This window comes from Talpa occidentalis, unplaced genomic scaffold, assembly GCF_014898055.3.
Source record: "Talpa occidentalis isolate TD23 unplaced genomic scaffold, MPIMG_talOcc4v2.1 talOcc4.11, whole genome shotgun sequence".
NCBI classification, from domain to species: Eukaryota; Metazoa; Chordata; class Mammalia; order Eulipotyphla; family Talpidae; genus Talpa; species Talpa occidentalis.
In genome coordinates, this window is record NW_023601104.1 from 41,969,156 (window position 1) to 41,981,334 (window position 12,179).

General features: G+C 54.1%; 3 protein-coding genes across 3 annotated transcripts; 1 reads left to right on the forward strand and 2 right to left on the reverse strand.

Moving 5' to 3' along the window:
* Positions 1–1,635: 1,635 nt before the first annotated feature.
* On the forward strand, positions 1,636–4,349 carry PSME1 (proteasome activator subunit 1). The gene is made up of 11 exons (XM_054689378.1): positions 1,636–1,835; positions 2,390–2,422; positions 2,546–2,608; positions 2,712–2,822; positions 2,911–2,956; positions 3,064–3,161; positions 3,411–3,479; positions 3,563–3,630; positions 3,736–3,790; positions 3,862–3,948; positions 4,122–4,349. The coding sequence occupies exons 1-11, from the start codon at positions 1,797–1,799 to the stop codon at positions 4,200–4,202; spliced, it is 750 nt and encodes a 249-aa protein (XP_054545353.1). The 5' UTR covers positions 1,636–1,796; the 3' UTR covers positions 4,203–4,349.
* EMC9 (ER membrane protein complex subunit 9) lies at positions 2,141–6,496 on the reverse strand. Its single transcript, XM_037503131.1, has 5 exons — positions 6,107–6,496; positions 5,907–5,983; positions 4,939–5,008; positions 4,756–4,850; positions 2,141–4,596 (listed from the first exon to the last, which is right to left on the reverse strand). Exons 1-5 carry the CDS (start codon positions 6,302–6,304, stop codon positions 4,416–4,418), a joined length of 621 nt encoding a protein of 206 aa, XP_037359028.1. The 5' UTR covers positions 6,305–6,496; the 3' UTR covers positions 2,141–4,415.
* Positions 6,497–7,777: 1,281 nt separating this feature from the next.
* On the reverse strand, positions 7,778–11,204 carry PSME2 (proteasome activator subunit 2). The gene is made up of 11 exons (XM_037503130.2): positions 11,074–11,204; positions 10,737–10,769; positions 10,253–10,315; positions 9,928–10,014; positions 9,768–9,798; positions 9,590–9,687; positions 8,830–8,898; positions 8,610–8,677; positions 8,396–8,450; positions 8,002–8,088; positions 7,778–7,910 (listed from the first exon to the last, which is right to left on the reverse strand). Exons 1-11 carry the CDS (start codon positions 11,119–11,121, stop codon positions 7,830–7,832), a joined length of 720 nt encoding a protein of 239 aa, XP_037359027.1. The 5' UTR covers positions 11,122–11,204; the 3' UTR covers positions 7,778–7,829.
* Positions 11,205–12,179: the final 975 nt, after the last annotated feature.

Consider the following 12,179-nt stretch of genomic DNA (forward strand, 5'->3'; position numbering starts at 1 on the left):
CCACAGGAGGTCTTTTTGTGCTCATTTAATAGATGTTTATTGAGCCAATGATAGCTCCATGGCATGTGAATAATCAAGACACATGTTCTGCTGTTGGGAGTGGAGGCTATGGGGCAGGCAGGTGATAAACTCACAAACAGTAATAGTATATTGTGTTTACTCTGTACTAGACACTGCTGAGTATATCTGTAAATTCATATAAATTAACACATTCAGCCCTCATAACACCACCACTGTGAGGAAGGTTTAGTAGTGCTCATTTATATAGTTGTAAAATGGAGGCACAGAGGTTAAGTAACTGCCTACATCTCATAAATATGATAGTCCAGAATTATAAACACGAGCAATATGGATCCATTGTCTGTGCCCTAAGCCAGGGATCAGCAAACGAAAGCCCTCCTGTGGCTGGTTTTTGTATGACTTCGGAGCGAAGAATAGTATTTACATTTCCATGAGGTGGACAAAATCAAAGAAAAATCTGATTTCATGCCCTGTGAAAATTACATGAAATTCAAATTCGTGTCCATCCATAAAGTTTTATTGGAACCTAGTCATGCTAATTCACTTTAGGTATAGCTGTCAACCTGCTACAGGGCAGAGTTGAGTATAGACACTATATGGTCCACAAGTCCTAAAATATTTACTACTGGCCTGTTACAGAAAAAACTTTTCAACCCCTGGTCTAAACCACACTGTCCTCAAAACACAGATTGGTCACAGAGAGGTTAGCGCCATGAAGGTCCTAAAACAGGCTGCTTTGTAACAAAGAGACTTGGAGAGAGGATGATGACGTTTTCTTTGAAGATGGGACATGTAAGCTGAGACCCCAACGACAAGCTGAGGTAGGGAAGGTGTGTCAGGAAAGGGATTTGCAAGGACAAAGCTCCTGAGGCAGGAATGGCGATATCGACAGGTTTGATTCGAGAAACAAATGGAAAACCCAGGTATTCTCAAGTACAACAACAGGAGAAAGCAGTGGAAAGTTGAAGAACAGGTGCCAGAGAGGTCAGTCGGACTTATGAGCCAAATAAGCACTTTGAATTTCATTCTAAGATCAACAGAAAGCTGAGGGGAAGTTTTAAGCAAAATCAGGGTGGGCTCCCGGTGATGTGAACGGCGGTGACGGAGCAATGTGTCCACGGCGGGCAGGAAAGCGCTCGGCGGGGCTTGGGCTGGGGGTGGTTCCAGCGCCCGAATGTGGAGCCAGGGACGGTCTCGCTCCACCGCCGAGGAAGATGGACGCGCACCAGATAAGGCTCATCACTGCACCACACGACTCCGGGGAGGACAGCCAGTGGGGAGCCCCGAGGCAGGAGGCGGGCGCGCGCGGCGGGGTCGGGGAGGCGGGGTCAAGGGCGGGCGGTGGGAGGGGTTTCGGGGCGCGCGGAGACGGGCGGGAGGGCGGGGCAGCGGGTGGGGCGTCCAGAGACTGGCAGAGGGGGAGAGGCGGGCGCGGCGAGTAGGGCGGAGACGGGGGAGGCGGGGTGGAAGAGCAGTAGGAGGGGGTCCAGAGACTCTCAGAGGTGGGGGGGCCGGGAGTCAGAGCGGATGGAGCGGAGGGGAGCGGCCGGGGGAGGAGGTCGGTGGAAACGCGCCTCTCCGGCTCTAGGGGGAGCCCCGCTCCGGCCGTGCCCCGCCCCTCCGCCGGCCTCCTCTTTCTGCTCTGGGCCCGCCTCCTCCAGCACCTCCACTCCCCGCTACCCAGGAAGGTCGAGCGGGTGTGAGCGCTGCTTTCACTTTCCCTTCCCGTGCCCACTCCTCGCTCCTCGTGCGGCGCTAGGCCCCCCGCCCCGGCCATGGCCATGCCCAAGGTCCAGCCTGAAGACCAAGCCAAGGTGAGCTCAGTGGGTCGAAGATGGGCCCTTTGGGGAGGCGTGGCTCGAAAAGATTCCACACGTCCGAGACCCGCCCCCCATCCCTGGACCCCAGACTTGAGTGGGGGGTGGGGGTCAGTCATCCGAGCCTCGGTGCCCGGAGCACCTGAGCCCTGGGGAGACCGGAGAGTTCTGCCTTCCCAGAGAGGAGAGGCGGCTGGGGTTCAGTGGGGTGAGGCGAAGCGGAGAGCTAGCATGGAGGGGAAGTCCGCTGGCCCGGGACCACACACGAACGGGGTGTGGGACCTAACCTGCCACCTCATGGCCTTTCATACAGATGGCCCCAAGCTCACTCCGCGGGGCACTCGGCCCCCGCCCCAGTTGGAGACCCAAGGGGTCTGCTCCCACTTAAACCACTTGCCCCTCACCGCCAGGAAATGTTCTGTCCCCCAAACCAGCCCCGCGGGATCCATTCCACCCTCCCCGTGGCCAGGCCTTCCTTACCCAACCTAAGTGAAGTTTCCTCCAATGAACTGGCCATAAAGCCAGGTGTTTGAGGACTGTCTGTCCCACAGGTGGATATGTTCCGTGAAGACCTATGTGCCATGGTAAGACCTGCCCATCAGCACCCCATCCCTCCCCAGTTCCCACTGCTTGGCTCTCCCCTGCTTCACTGCCTACGGAAGGCATTTGATTCTGACCTCCTTGTCCCCCACGCCCACCTCATGCAGACAGAGCATCTCCTCGGAAGCTACTTCCCCAAGAAGATTTCTGAGTTGGATGCGTTTCTAAAGGTACGGGGCATGCAGGAAGCTAGAGAGTAGGGGTGAAGGAGAGAGTCTGAGGGGCCATGAGAGGGTCGTCCTTATCTCCAGCCATCTTCCCATCCTGCACCAGGAGCCAGCGCTCAATGAAACTAACCTGAGCAGTCTGAAGGCCCTTTTGGACATCCCAGTGCCTGATCCAGCCAAGGAGAAAGAAAAGGAGGAGCGGAAAAAACAGCAGGAGGCAAGTTGGGAAGGACTGGGAGGAGGGACCCAGCCACAGGGAAAATCAGTCTTAGGCCTCTCTCCCAAGAAGCCCTCTCTCCTTGCAGAAGGAAGACAAGGATGAAAAAAAGAAAGGGGAAGATGAAGACAAAGGTACCTCTATAATGGCAAGGGACTTGCATCTCAGCTCCCCAGAGATCCTCCCTTCCCCGCCTCGCACACAGTTCCAGCCATGTGACTGACCACTGCCCATGCCCTAGGTCCTCCCTGTGGCCCAGTGAGCTGCAATGAGAAGATCGTGGTCCTTCTGCAGCGCCTAAAGCCTGAAATCAAGGATGTCATTGAGAAACTTAACCTAGTGAGTGCTCCCACATCCACCCCCAGGCTTCAGTAACCCTTTTTCCTCCTTGGCTCCTGCTGGATAGGAAATAACCTGCCAGATCTTAGCAGAAGCGGGCACAGCAAGGGAAGTCGTTAGTCCAGGCCTTGGGGTTCAGGATGGACCAAGCATACCTCCACTCACTGTGGGCAGGGAAGCAAGGAAGGATAGGCAGCTAGGAATTGGGTTGAAGGCTGATGCGGCTTTCATGCCATTCCCTTCTCCCAGGTCACCACCTGGTTGCAGCTGCAGATACCTCGGATTGAGGATGGAAACAACTTTGGAGTGGCTGTCCAGGTGAGATCACAGCCCCACTCCTGCCCTCCCTCCCTCTCTAGTCTCTGCTGCTTTCCACTGTCCCCTTTGCCTTTGTTCCCCAGGAGAAGGTGTTTGAGCTGATGACCAGTATTCACACCAAGCTGGAAGGCTTCCACACTCAAATCTCCAAGTGAGTGACTGCCCACCAGCACCCACATGCACACTCTGCCTTTGGCTTGGACAGAGGGCCTGGGCTGCCGCCTTCTCCCACTGCACATCCTTTTACTTCCCACAGGTACTTCTCTGAGCGGGGCGATGCCGTGGCCAAAGCAGCCAAGCAGCCCCACGTGGTAGGTGAGGCACAGGGGGTTGTAGGGGGAAGGGCACATTTGAAGTCAAGCCTGACCCAAGTCTCCCACAGGGTGATTACCGGCAGCTGGTGCATGAGCTAGATGAGGCAGAGTACCGGGACATCCGGCTGATGGTCATGGAGATCCGCAACGCTTATGTGAGGAGGCCAGGGCAGGGGTGGGTGGAGGCAGCTTTCCCAGGACACCCACTTCCTAACCCTGCAGGCTGGGGGTGAAGAATGACAAAGCTCAACTGTTCCACAAGACTAGAAATGGGGCATAGAGCCACTGGGGCCTACAGCTGACCCCCTACTCCTCCCTGGCCCTATAGGCTGTGTTAGATGACATCATCCTGAAGAACTTCGAGAAGCTCAAGAAGCCCAGGGGAGAAACAAAAGGAATGATCTATTGAGAGCTTCTCATTTTGTGATGAGTCCAAAAGAGACCTTCCTGTCCTTTACGGGACAGTCCAGACTTTCCCTCACCTTCTACTTCCTGGTGAGGTTTCTCCCTCACTTTGTCTCCCAAACACAATAAATATAAGTCATATGACTGCCCATCAGCCCAAGTCTGTTTATTGGATTCTGACCCCCACCCCGACTCAACCCCCCACCCCAGCCCTCACTCAGGTATTTCCATTGGTGGGACCAACCCACTGGGTGATTTGGGTGTTGAGGTGCTGGTTGGTCCAATCCTGTCGGATGTCATCAAGGTGGCAATCAAAATCTACAAGGTGCTGATGGGCTCGACCCTCCAGTAGTGCACCCACCATCTGCCGTGACTCTTCCCAGTCCCTCCACATCACTCTGAAATAATAACCCCATGGAGGTCAAACTTAGCGGCAGAGGGACCAGACTCTTGGCAGAGACTGGGTCTAGAGAAGCACCACTGAGGCAGGACCAAGGACAGAGGGCCCCCAGGCATGGTGGGTTTCCAGAAAGAGGCGGAGGGTGTGGGGCACTCACAAATTCTTGTCCTTGGGGACCCAGCGGAGACTGTGGTTCTCCAGTACGATGACTGGGGGCACATGAGGCTGAGGCACCAATTTCTGATTATCCAACTGTGTGGACAAGGAAAGGCAGGTGAGGGTTTTAAGGATTCCCCTCCCTACTTTCTCTCCAACTCCCCACCTGGAACCCAAGCCTCACCATAATAAGTACTGCCTCAGGGAAGAATTCTGCAATCCGCCCAGCAATTTTCAAGGCCAGGGACCCAGGGCTGTGTAGAGGAAAGATCAGAGGAGTGAGGAGCCAACTGTGGGCAGAACCAGTTCCATCTTAGCTGGGCCTCCCAGGTCACACAGACACGGGCACAGAGATGGCCTTTCCCTGTACTGGCCTGAGGAGGTCAGGCCTGCTTGACGCTTCACGAAAGATGACTTGATGCTTGAGGGCTATGGGAAACAGGTGCAGACAGTGCTGGTGAGAGTGGAAATCAAAGGTGGCCTTTTTGGATGGTAATTTGGCATAGCCAACCAAATTTAAACTGCACTATTTATAGATATATGCAGATTATACACACCCCCACACACAAATATACAGATCCAGAAACTCCACTTATAAAGAATTTATATTGTCTGTAATAACAACCAACCTCAGTGTTTCATGTAAGGCATTTCATACATTATGGCACCTGTGTATTTATACTACATAGCCATTATAAGATTGATCTTGGTGTAGAGCTGGAAAGATCAAATTTACTGAGGAGGGGAAAGGACATTGCAAAACTGTAAAATTTGATCCAGATGTATGATTAGTATATATACACAAGTAGATAACATATATATCTATATGTACATATACATATGGAAATGTCCTTTTAAAAAGTTGCTGGTTGGGCTTCCCCTATGTTCTTTCAGCACTTGGGGGGCCCTCAGTTAAAGCGGGTATCAGCCCGGTCTCACTAAAGCACTGCTGTCCTCCCCACTGCACTGCAGCTCCTCCAGGACATCTTTATATTTTTTTGATCCCTCATTTCAGTTCCCAGCCCAGGGCCGCACACAGTCCCTGCTTTTAAGCGTTTAGTAAAAGCAAGACGGGACGACCAAGAGGGGTCCCTTGACACTCCCACCCCACTCCTTAATCCTTAGCCCTCTGCCTCTGGCTGCCCTACTCACCTCTGGTCGTCCAGAGCTGCATTGGCATGGTAGTACCCAGCCACTACCAGGCCGGCCTGCGCGCCCCACACATCCACCTGCCACGGGAAAGGGGCCATCAGTAACTAAATTGTGCGCTCGGCCGCCAAGAGACCAGGGGTGGGTTTAGGCTAGGGGTCTCGGGGGGGTCGCGGTCGTCGGTGGGCGTCCGGCAACGGCACCTGGTTGAGGGCGACCTCCAGCATGACGGAAAGGGCCAGGTGACTGTGGAACAGGGGCACGCAATCGGTGAGGCACAGGCATCCTCCCGACCGCGGCGCCGGCGCCAGCAACACGCCGTTGACGGCGGCGTGAGGGTAGCGGGCGGCGTGCAGGCACATCTTCACGTAGGCCCGGGCCGAGATCTCCACCTCCCCCATGGTGAGCGCGGCCCGGGCTCGCGTCCGCGGAGCTCCCTGCGGAGCCCCGGCGCCCTCCCTGGCTCTTCCCGCACCCCTTCACTTGGGCTCGGCGGGAAAGGTGACGAGGCTGGCAGGCAGCCCGCCGGCTGCGGCGACCTGGACCCCCACGCTCGGTCTCCACTTGGCCCGGAGGCCGGCGGCCCGGACGGCTCGCGGAGGCGCCCAGCTCCGCCTCCCCCCTCCTCCCGCCCCGCGCCAGCGGCTGCCCTCCGCGGGAGTCCTGGTGCCGGCTTCTCTCGGCGGAATGACTTCTGGAGTCCCGCCCACGTGGTGTTCTCTGATAGGTTTATAGGTTCTCGCTTTACCCAATGACGCGCCGCAGTCCAACCCTGGCCCCGCCTTCGTCTCTAGTGGCCTGGAAAGAACCTACAAACGTAAACTGAAGTGAACAGCCCGCACGCTGATTGGCTGACGCACGCCGATAGGCTGCCCCGCCGCGGCTCTCCATCGCAGGCCTGTTCCGCCAGTGACCCGGCCTCCCGCCCTGCTTGGAGAACCGGAGCACGAGCCCTTCGGACGCAGGCACGCAGCGAACAGTCCTGCTCCTACTGCAGAATGGGTGAATTTGTACTTTAGACCGGCTCTATCATTTACTAATGTGCCGTGTTATCTTTCATACTAGATTATCTGGCCTTGATTTCCCTAATACAGTATCTGTAAAAATAAAGACGGCAATTGACTGAAGGAGGGAAAAAATAATAAAAAAGGGAAATGGACAGACTTGGTGTAATTTCCTTCTCCTTGGGAGCGTCCTCCCCCTCCCGAGTCCTTGAGAAGGAATCCAGTCATTCACCCGTAATGCTCCTAGCGAAATCTCATTTGCTCTCCAGGCTTGCACGCCGAGCTGATGACTAGCATGGTTCTTTTCTTCATTCTCTAGCCTCAGCCACAGAGCTTTCTCCTAGTCTGCCCAAAAGCCACCTCTTCCAGGAAGCACTCAAGAGCCCCCTGATGGGAATAATCTTGTGTGATTTCCAAATATGGATAATCTTCATGTAACAGTTTCCATCCTGTTCTTTAGGATGACTTTTTTTTTAATTTATTTATGCGTGCAAGAACTGGGGTACAGGCCAGAGGTGTGGGAGGTGAGAGGATTCACCAGAGAGAGTGGGGAGCAGAACAGGCAGATCCACTGAAATACACTGCTGAGGGGAGCACCTGGCAAGACAGGACAAGCCTGCTGCACCATGTGGGTTAGCTCCCTGGCCAGGGATCGAACTTGTGCTGCAGTGGCTGCCAATAAGTTGATAGTGCTGTCTTTAACCCCTGCACCACCAGGGAGGCCCTAGGATCACTTCCTAAGAACAGGAAGGACATCTAATTCATCTTTGTCTTCCTGGCAACCCCTCCCTTTCCCAGAACCACACTCACATTCAGTGTCTGGACATTGGTGGCACTCAATAAATGCTTTTGTGAATGAATGACATGCGTCAAAAGTAATCAACACAAAGTGTAAGTCATTTATTTCCCTCCAACTCTGGGCTCAATACATAGATGGTTTCTCTTCACCCTTTGGATTGACAATTTTCTCCAGGTTGCTGCTGATGATATGATAAAGCTCAGCCTGGAAGAAAGCCAGAACGGCAGCAGTCAGGTTCTTGGCCTTTCACCTGCCCCCCTCAGCCACCTCCCTTAGAGGCTTCCCCCACACTCACATAGAAAGACCTCAGGTGCTGCACCATGGCCTTGAGCTCCCTATAGGCCGCCTCATCTCGCTCATGCACCAGAGCTCGATAATCCATCTGGAATGTGGGAAGCAAAGTTGAGTCAGTTCCATGGGAGGTTGGGACATTAGTCTGGTTTCTTCATACAGGCAATAGGTAACTTAAGGATGAAACCCTTCTCAGCACCAAGAAATGGGATCCCATAGGATCAAGTAGACAAAGAGATCAAGGGTTTTAAAGCCCAAATTAATTTTCATAGACAATGTTTTTGGTAGTATTTTTCACATTGGGAAGGTCATAACTGAGACAAGGAGAACCTCTATACCCCCCTCCTTGCTCACCCCCAGGCAGTCTCAGCTACAAAGCTGAGAACTGATCTACTCACTACATGGGTCTCCTTAGAGGCTTTGGCCACAGCATCCCCTCGTTCTGAGAAGTATCTGTTAAAAGGGAGTAATTACAGGAATGAGTGTTCAGAGAGACATACTCCCTCAGGCCCTTTCCAAGGTCCTCTACTCTCCTGATGGGACTAACCAGCTTTGGGAGTCCCAAAGAAATGTCCCTGCAGCCCCCCATGCCAGCCCTCCAACTGTCCTCACTTGGAAATGGTTGTCTGGAAGGCTTCCACTTTGGTCTTGACTGCATTCACCCTCTCTAGCACTTTCTCCTGTGGTGACAAAAAAGATAGGAGGCAAAGAAAACACTTCATCTCCCTCCTTCACTCATCACCCCCTTCCTTACCCCAGTTCACGTCTAGCTCTTATCCCTCACTCCCAAGTCTCTCCCCACTTTCAGTGTCCGCACACACCCTTTTCTTACCTGGATTGCTACCCCAAAGTCATTTCCATCCTCAATTTTGGGGATCAGGTGCTGAATCCATGTGATCACCTACATTGCAAGTATCAAATCGGAATCATTGAACGAACTTCTGAGTCCTTTCTATTATTGCCACTGGCTAATAATAGCTTAGTTGAGCACTCACGTGCCAGACACCATCCTAAGCATTATATAATTTAATCTTCACAGAAACTTGTCAAAGTATCCTACTGCATAATACAATTATAATAATATTGTACTTAACAATTATAATAATATTATAATTATTATAATAATTATTAAATTATATTATTATAATATTATAATTATAATAACTTAACAATTATAATAATATTAAACTTAACAGATGAAAAAACTGGAGTTGCAGAATGTCTAAGTGATTTATTTAACCAGCCAGGTAACCAGCTAGGTAAGTGATAGAGTCAGAATCTGTGAGGTCTGCCTGAGCCAGGCAGTCTTCCTCTAGGCCCCAAGCTCTTAAATCCACTCACTTATGAGAGCACCTGCACTGTGCACCTGGTACAGCAGTAAGTTCTGAGCTCAAGGAGGTAGATGTCCCACAGGGGTACCACTGTGGTATCAGGTCTAACGGAATGAGGAGAACAAAAGGTATCTAAACCCAAGACACAGAAGGAAGTTTTCTATTTTGGGAATAGGTTTCTGAACAAGGACTTACGTCTCTGAAGGAGACCAAGGTCTGGCCTTGGTCTTCTCTTTCTATTTCTTCACTTCCCAGGCTTACCAGGATGCATTTCTCTTTGAGAGTCCAGACTTCTGGCTTCACGAGGGCAAGAAGGGCCAGGATCTTCTCATTCCCAGGGAGAAAGCCGCACTTAGGGACTGTAAGAAAGAGGAGATTTAGCCCCTTCCCCTCCAGCAGCTCATGTGCCATTCCTCTTTCCCTACCACTCCTTGCTCACCTTCTTTCTTCTCCTGCTTATCTGTTTCCATCTAAGGTAAAAAGGGGGAAGGCAGCTTTAGGAAAGTCATAGGGTTTGGAGGGCCAATTGTCCCCTTTGGGATTAGAGTCCCAATCCTACACCCTGATTAAAGTCCGAATTCTATATCTGAGTGCCTCACCTCATCATCCTTGGGTGGGGGGTCTGGAATGGGGATGTCCAGGGGGGCCCGGAGAGAGGTCAGGTCAGCCACATTGAGGGTGTCCTCCTGCACAGAGCACAGAGTCAGGAATTGACTGCTCACCCTCTTCCCCTCAGCCTGAGGCAGTCTCTCCTCCACACACCCCACACCTCCCCTGCTTCCCTACCTAGACTGAGGGTCACACCATCTTCATATTCCCAGCCCACTACTCACAATGTTCTCTGCATGCTGAACTGTTAGCTAAAGAGGGCACGTGGAAAGGAGAGAAGCCACGCTATGAGGCAGGAGGGCCCGCACTACTCACTTGTAAGAGCTGATTCAGGCATATAATTTTCTGTGGCAAGAATCTGGAGAGGAATTCCTCTGCCTGTGGATTATATCACAAGGTTTGGGATGCACAGAAGATACTCAGTGACATGGGACTGAAAGGGCCCTTGGAAATCATCAAATCCAAGACTTACAAATGAGGAAATGGAAGCCCTAAGAAATGAAGGAACTTGCCCTAGTTGGGAAGCAGCAGAACCAAGGTAAAGCCTGGTATTCCTACTTTGGAGGCACACCTTTTCCCTCCATACCAAAAGAGGCGAAAGGAAGTGGCAGAAGAAGTGGGGAGAGTATTAACAGGAGTCAAATTAAAAGCAGAAATGAATGAGCTTATCGTGGCTGAAGGCTTGATAAATAGGGACCAGGTCTGGGTGGATTTGGGGGTCACTCTGAGAGGTTACCACACTCAATTAATGATTTAATATTTAATATCTGCTTCAAATCGCTCAAACCAAAAGACTTAACTCCTGTAAAAGATTTTGCTTGAAGAGATCCACCTGCACAGAGAGCAGTACCCGGATGTTAGTTAAGGGTCTCACTTACCAAGAGTAAGATCCACCCCTAACGGGATGCCCTCCAACTTGGCTCAGGCCTTTCCCACCACCAGTCAGATTTCCCTGGAAGCCCCGGCTTGGTGCAGAGATTGGCCAAGGGCGGGGATGTGAGAACTCCCGGAGCAGAAGTGAAAGCATTAAAAAGAAAGGTGGAGGAGTTTCTGGCTTTGGGCTCCTGGATCATGCAATCTGGCCTCCATCCAAGAAGGCACCCCGGCTCTTTCCTGGCCTTCTGTTCCCCCCTTACCTGTTTTCGGGCTTCCCCGCTAAGGCGCACCCCACAAGGTTTGGCCATGCTGCTCCAGTAGCTAGATCTCAGTCTCCGCTCGCCGCCCGAGCTTTCGCTTTCACTCCCCAAGTCCAGGCCCGCCCCCCTCAGCCCCGCCCCCTTCCTTCTCTTCTCCCTCCCCCGAGCTGGCTGCAAACCGTAGGGAGCCCCTCTGCCATTCTCGGCCAGTCGCGACTCGGAGAGGCGGTGCTGACTCGGTCGCCAGCCCAAGGGCTGTCTGGGGAGGGGCTAGGACGAGCAGGACCCGACTGTGCAGGGGCTGCCCCTCCGAGAAGGGCTGGGGCTTACAGGGAGGGGCCAGGGCCGTCGGGGGGAAGTCCAGGGTGAGGTGAGAGGGTGCAAGGAAGGCAAAGGGGGTGTTCAGTGATGGGGCTTTCCCTAGAAGGCTCGAGAGCGGGGAGGGACCGGAAAGGAATGAGAGTGGGTGGGAGAAGCAATGGGAGGCAGGGGCCGGGGCCGAGAAGGGCTGGCAGGATGTGGACGAGAGCGGCGGGGGCTTTCCCCGGCGGAGCTTCCAGCGTTCGGACCCACTAGTGAAGGGGCGGGACCGGCTTGAGTCCCCAGAATCGAGTCCCCGGCCGAGAGGATCCTTCCCCGCTTGGGATCGCAGCGCGGCGGCTAGGCCGGGCGGGAGGGAACCTAGGTCCCCGCGTCTGGGACTGTGCAGAGGGCGGCGGAAGCGGCCCTGAGGCGCGCGGGGCCGAGCCGCGACCTGCTGGGAGGGCGAGGCCGTCTGGGGCGGGGTCGAGGGCCGTTTTCCGCGCTCATTGGCGGGGACCGCGCCTCCCCCTTGGCCACGCCCCCCGATTTCCTGACCCCCCCGCCTTCCCTAAACCCGAAACCCCTCCTGTTCCCCTGAAACTAGGTCGCCGTCCCGCCCTCTTCCCCGGCACTTCCTGTTCCCGGCGGCCCTGGCTGGGGGCCGGGGGCGCGGGATGACCGTGGCCTGACCGACCCCGGGCGCGGCGCCGATCGGCTCGGGCGGCAGAACCGGGCCCCGGGCGGGGGGGGCGGGAGGGCCTCGCGCTGCCGGCGCGGGGTCCCGGCGGCCGGTGGGGCTGGGG

Coding starts and splice junctions, on each gene's coding strand:
- EMC9 (XM_037503131.1), bottom strand. CDS start 6,304: ATGGGGGAGGTGGAGATCTCGGCCCGGGCCTACGTGAAGATGTGCCTG. Junction 5,984..6,106: donor TGGAGGTCGCCCTCAACCAG/GTGCCGTTGCCG, acceptor TTCCCGTGGCAG/GTGGATGTGTGGGGCGCGCA. Junction 4,851..4,938: donor CTGAGGCAGTACTTATTATG/GTGAGGCTTGGG, acceptor TTGTCCACACAG/TTGGATAATCAGAAATTGGT.
- PSME2 (XM_037503130.2), bottom strand. CDS start 11,121: ATGGCCAAACCTTGTGGGGTGCGCCTTAGCGGGGAAGCCCGAAAACAG. Junction 9,799..9,927: donor CCCCACCCAAGGATGATGAG/GTGAGGCACTCA, acceptor TTTTTACCTTAG/ATGGAAACAGATAAGCAGGA. Junction 8,451..8,609: donor TTCCAGACAACCATTTCCAA/GTGAGGACAGTT, acceptor CCCTTTTAACAG/ATACTTCTCAGAACGAGGGG.
- PSME1 (XM_054689378.1), top strand. CDS start 1,797: ATGGCCATGCCCAAGGTCCAGCCTGAAGACCAAGCCAAG. Junction 3,631..3,735: donor TTCCACACTCAAATCTCCAA/GTGAGTGACTGC, acceptor TACTTCCCACAG/GTACTTCTCTGAGCGGGGCG. Junction 3,791..3,861: donor CAGCCAAGCAGCCCCACGTG/GTAGGTGAGGCA, acceptor AGTCTCCCACAG/GGTGATTACCGGCAGCTGGT.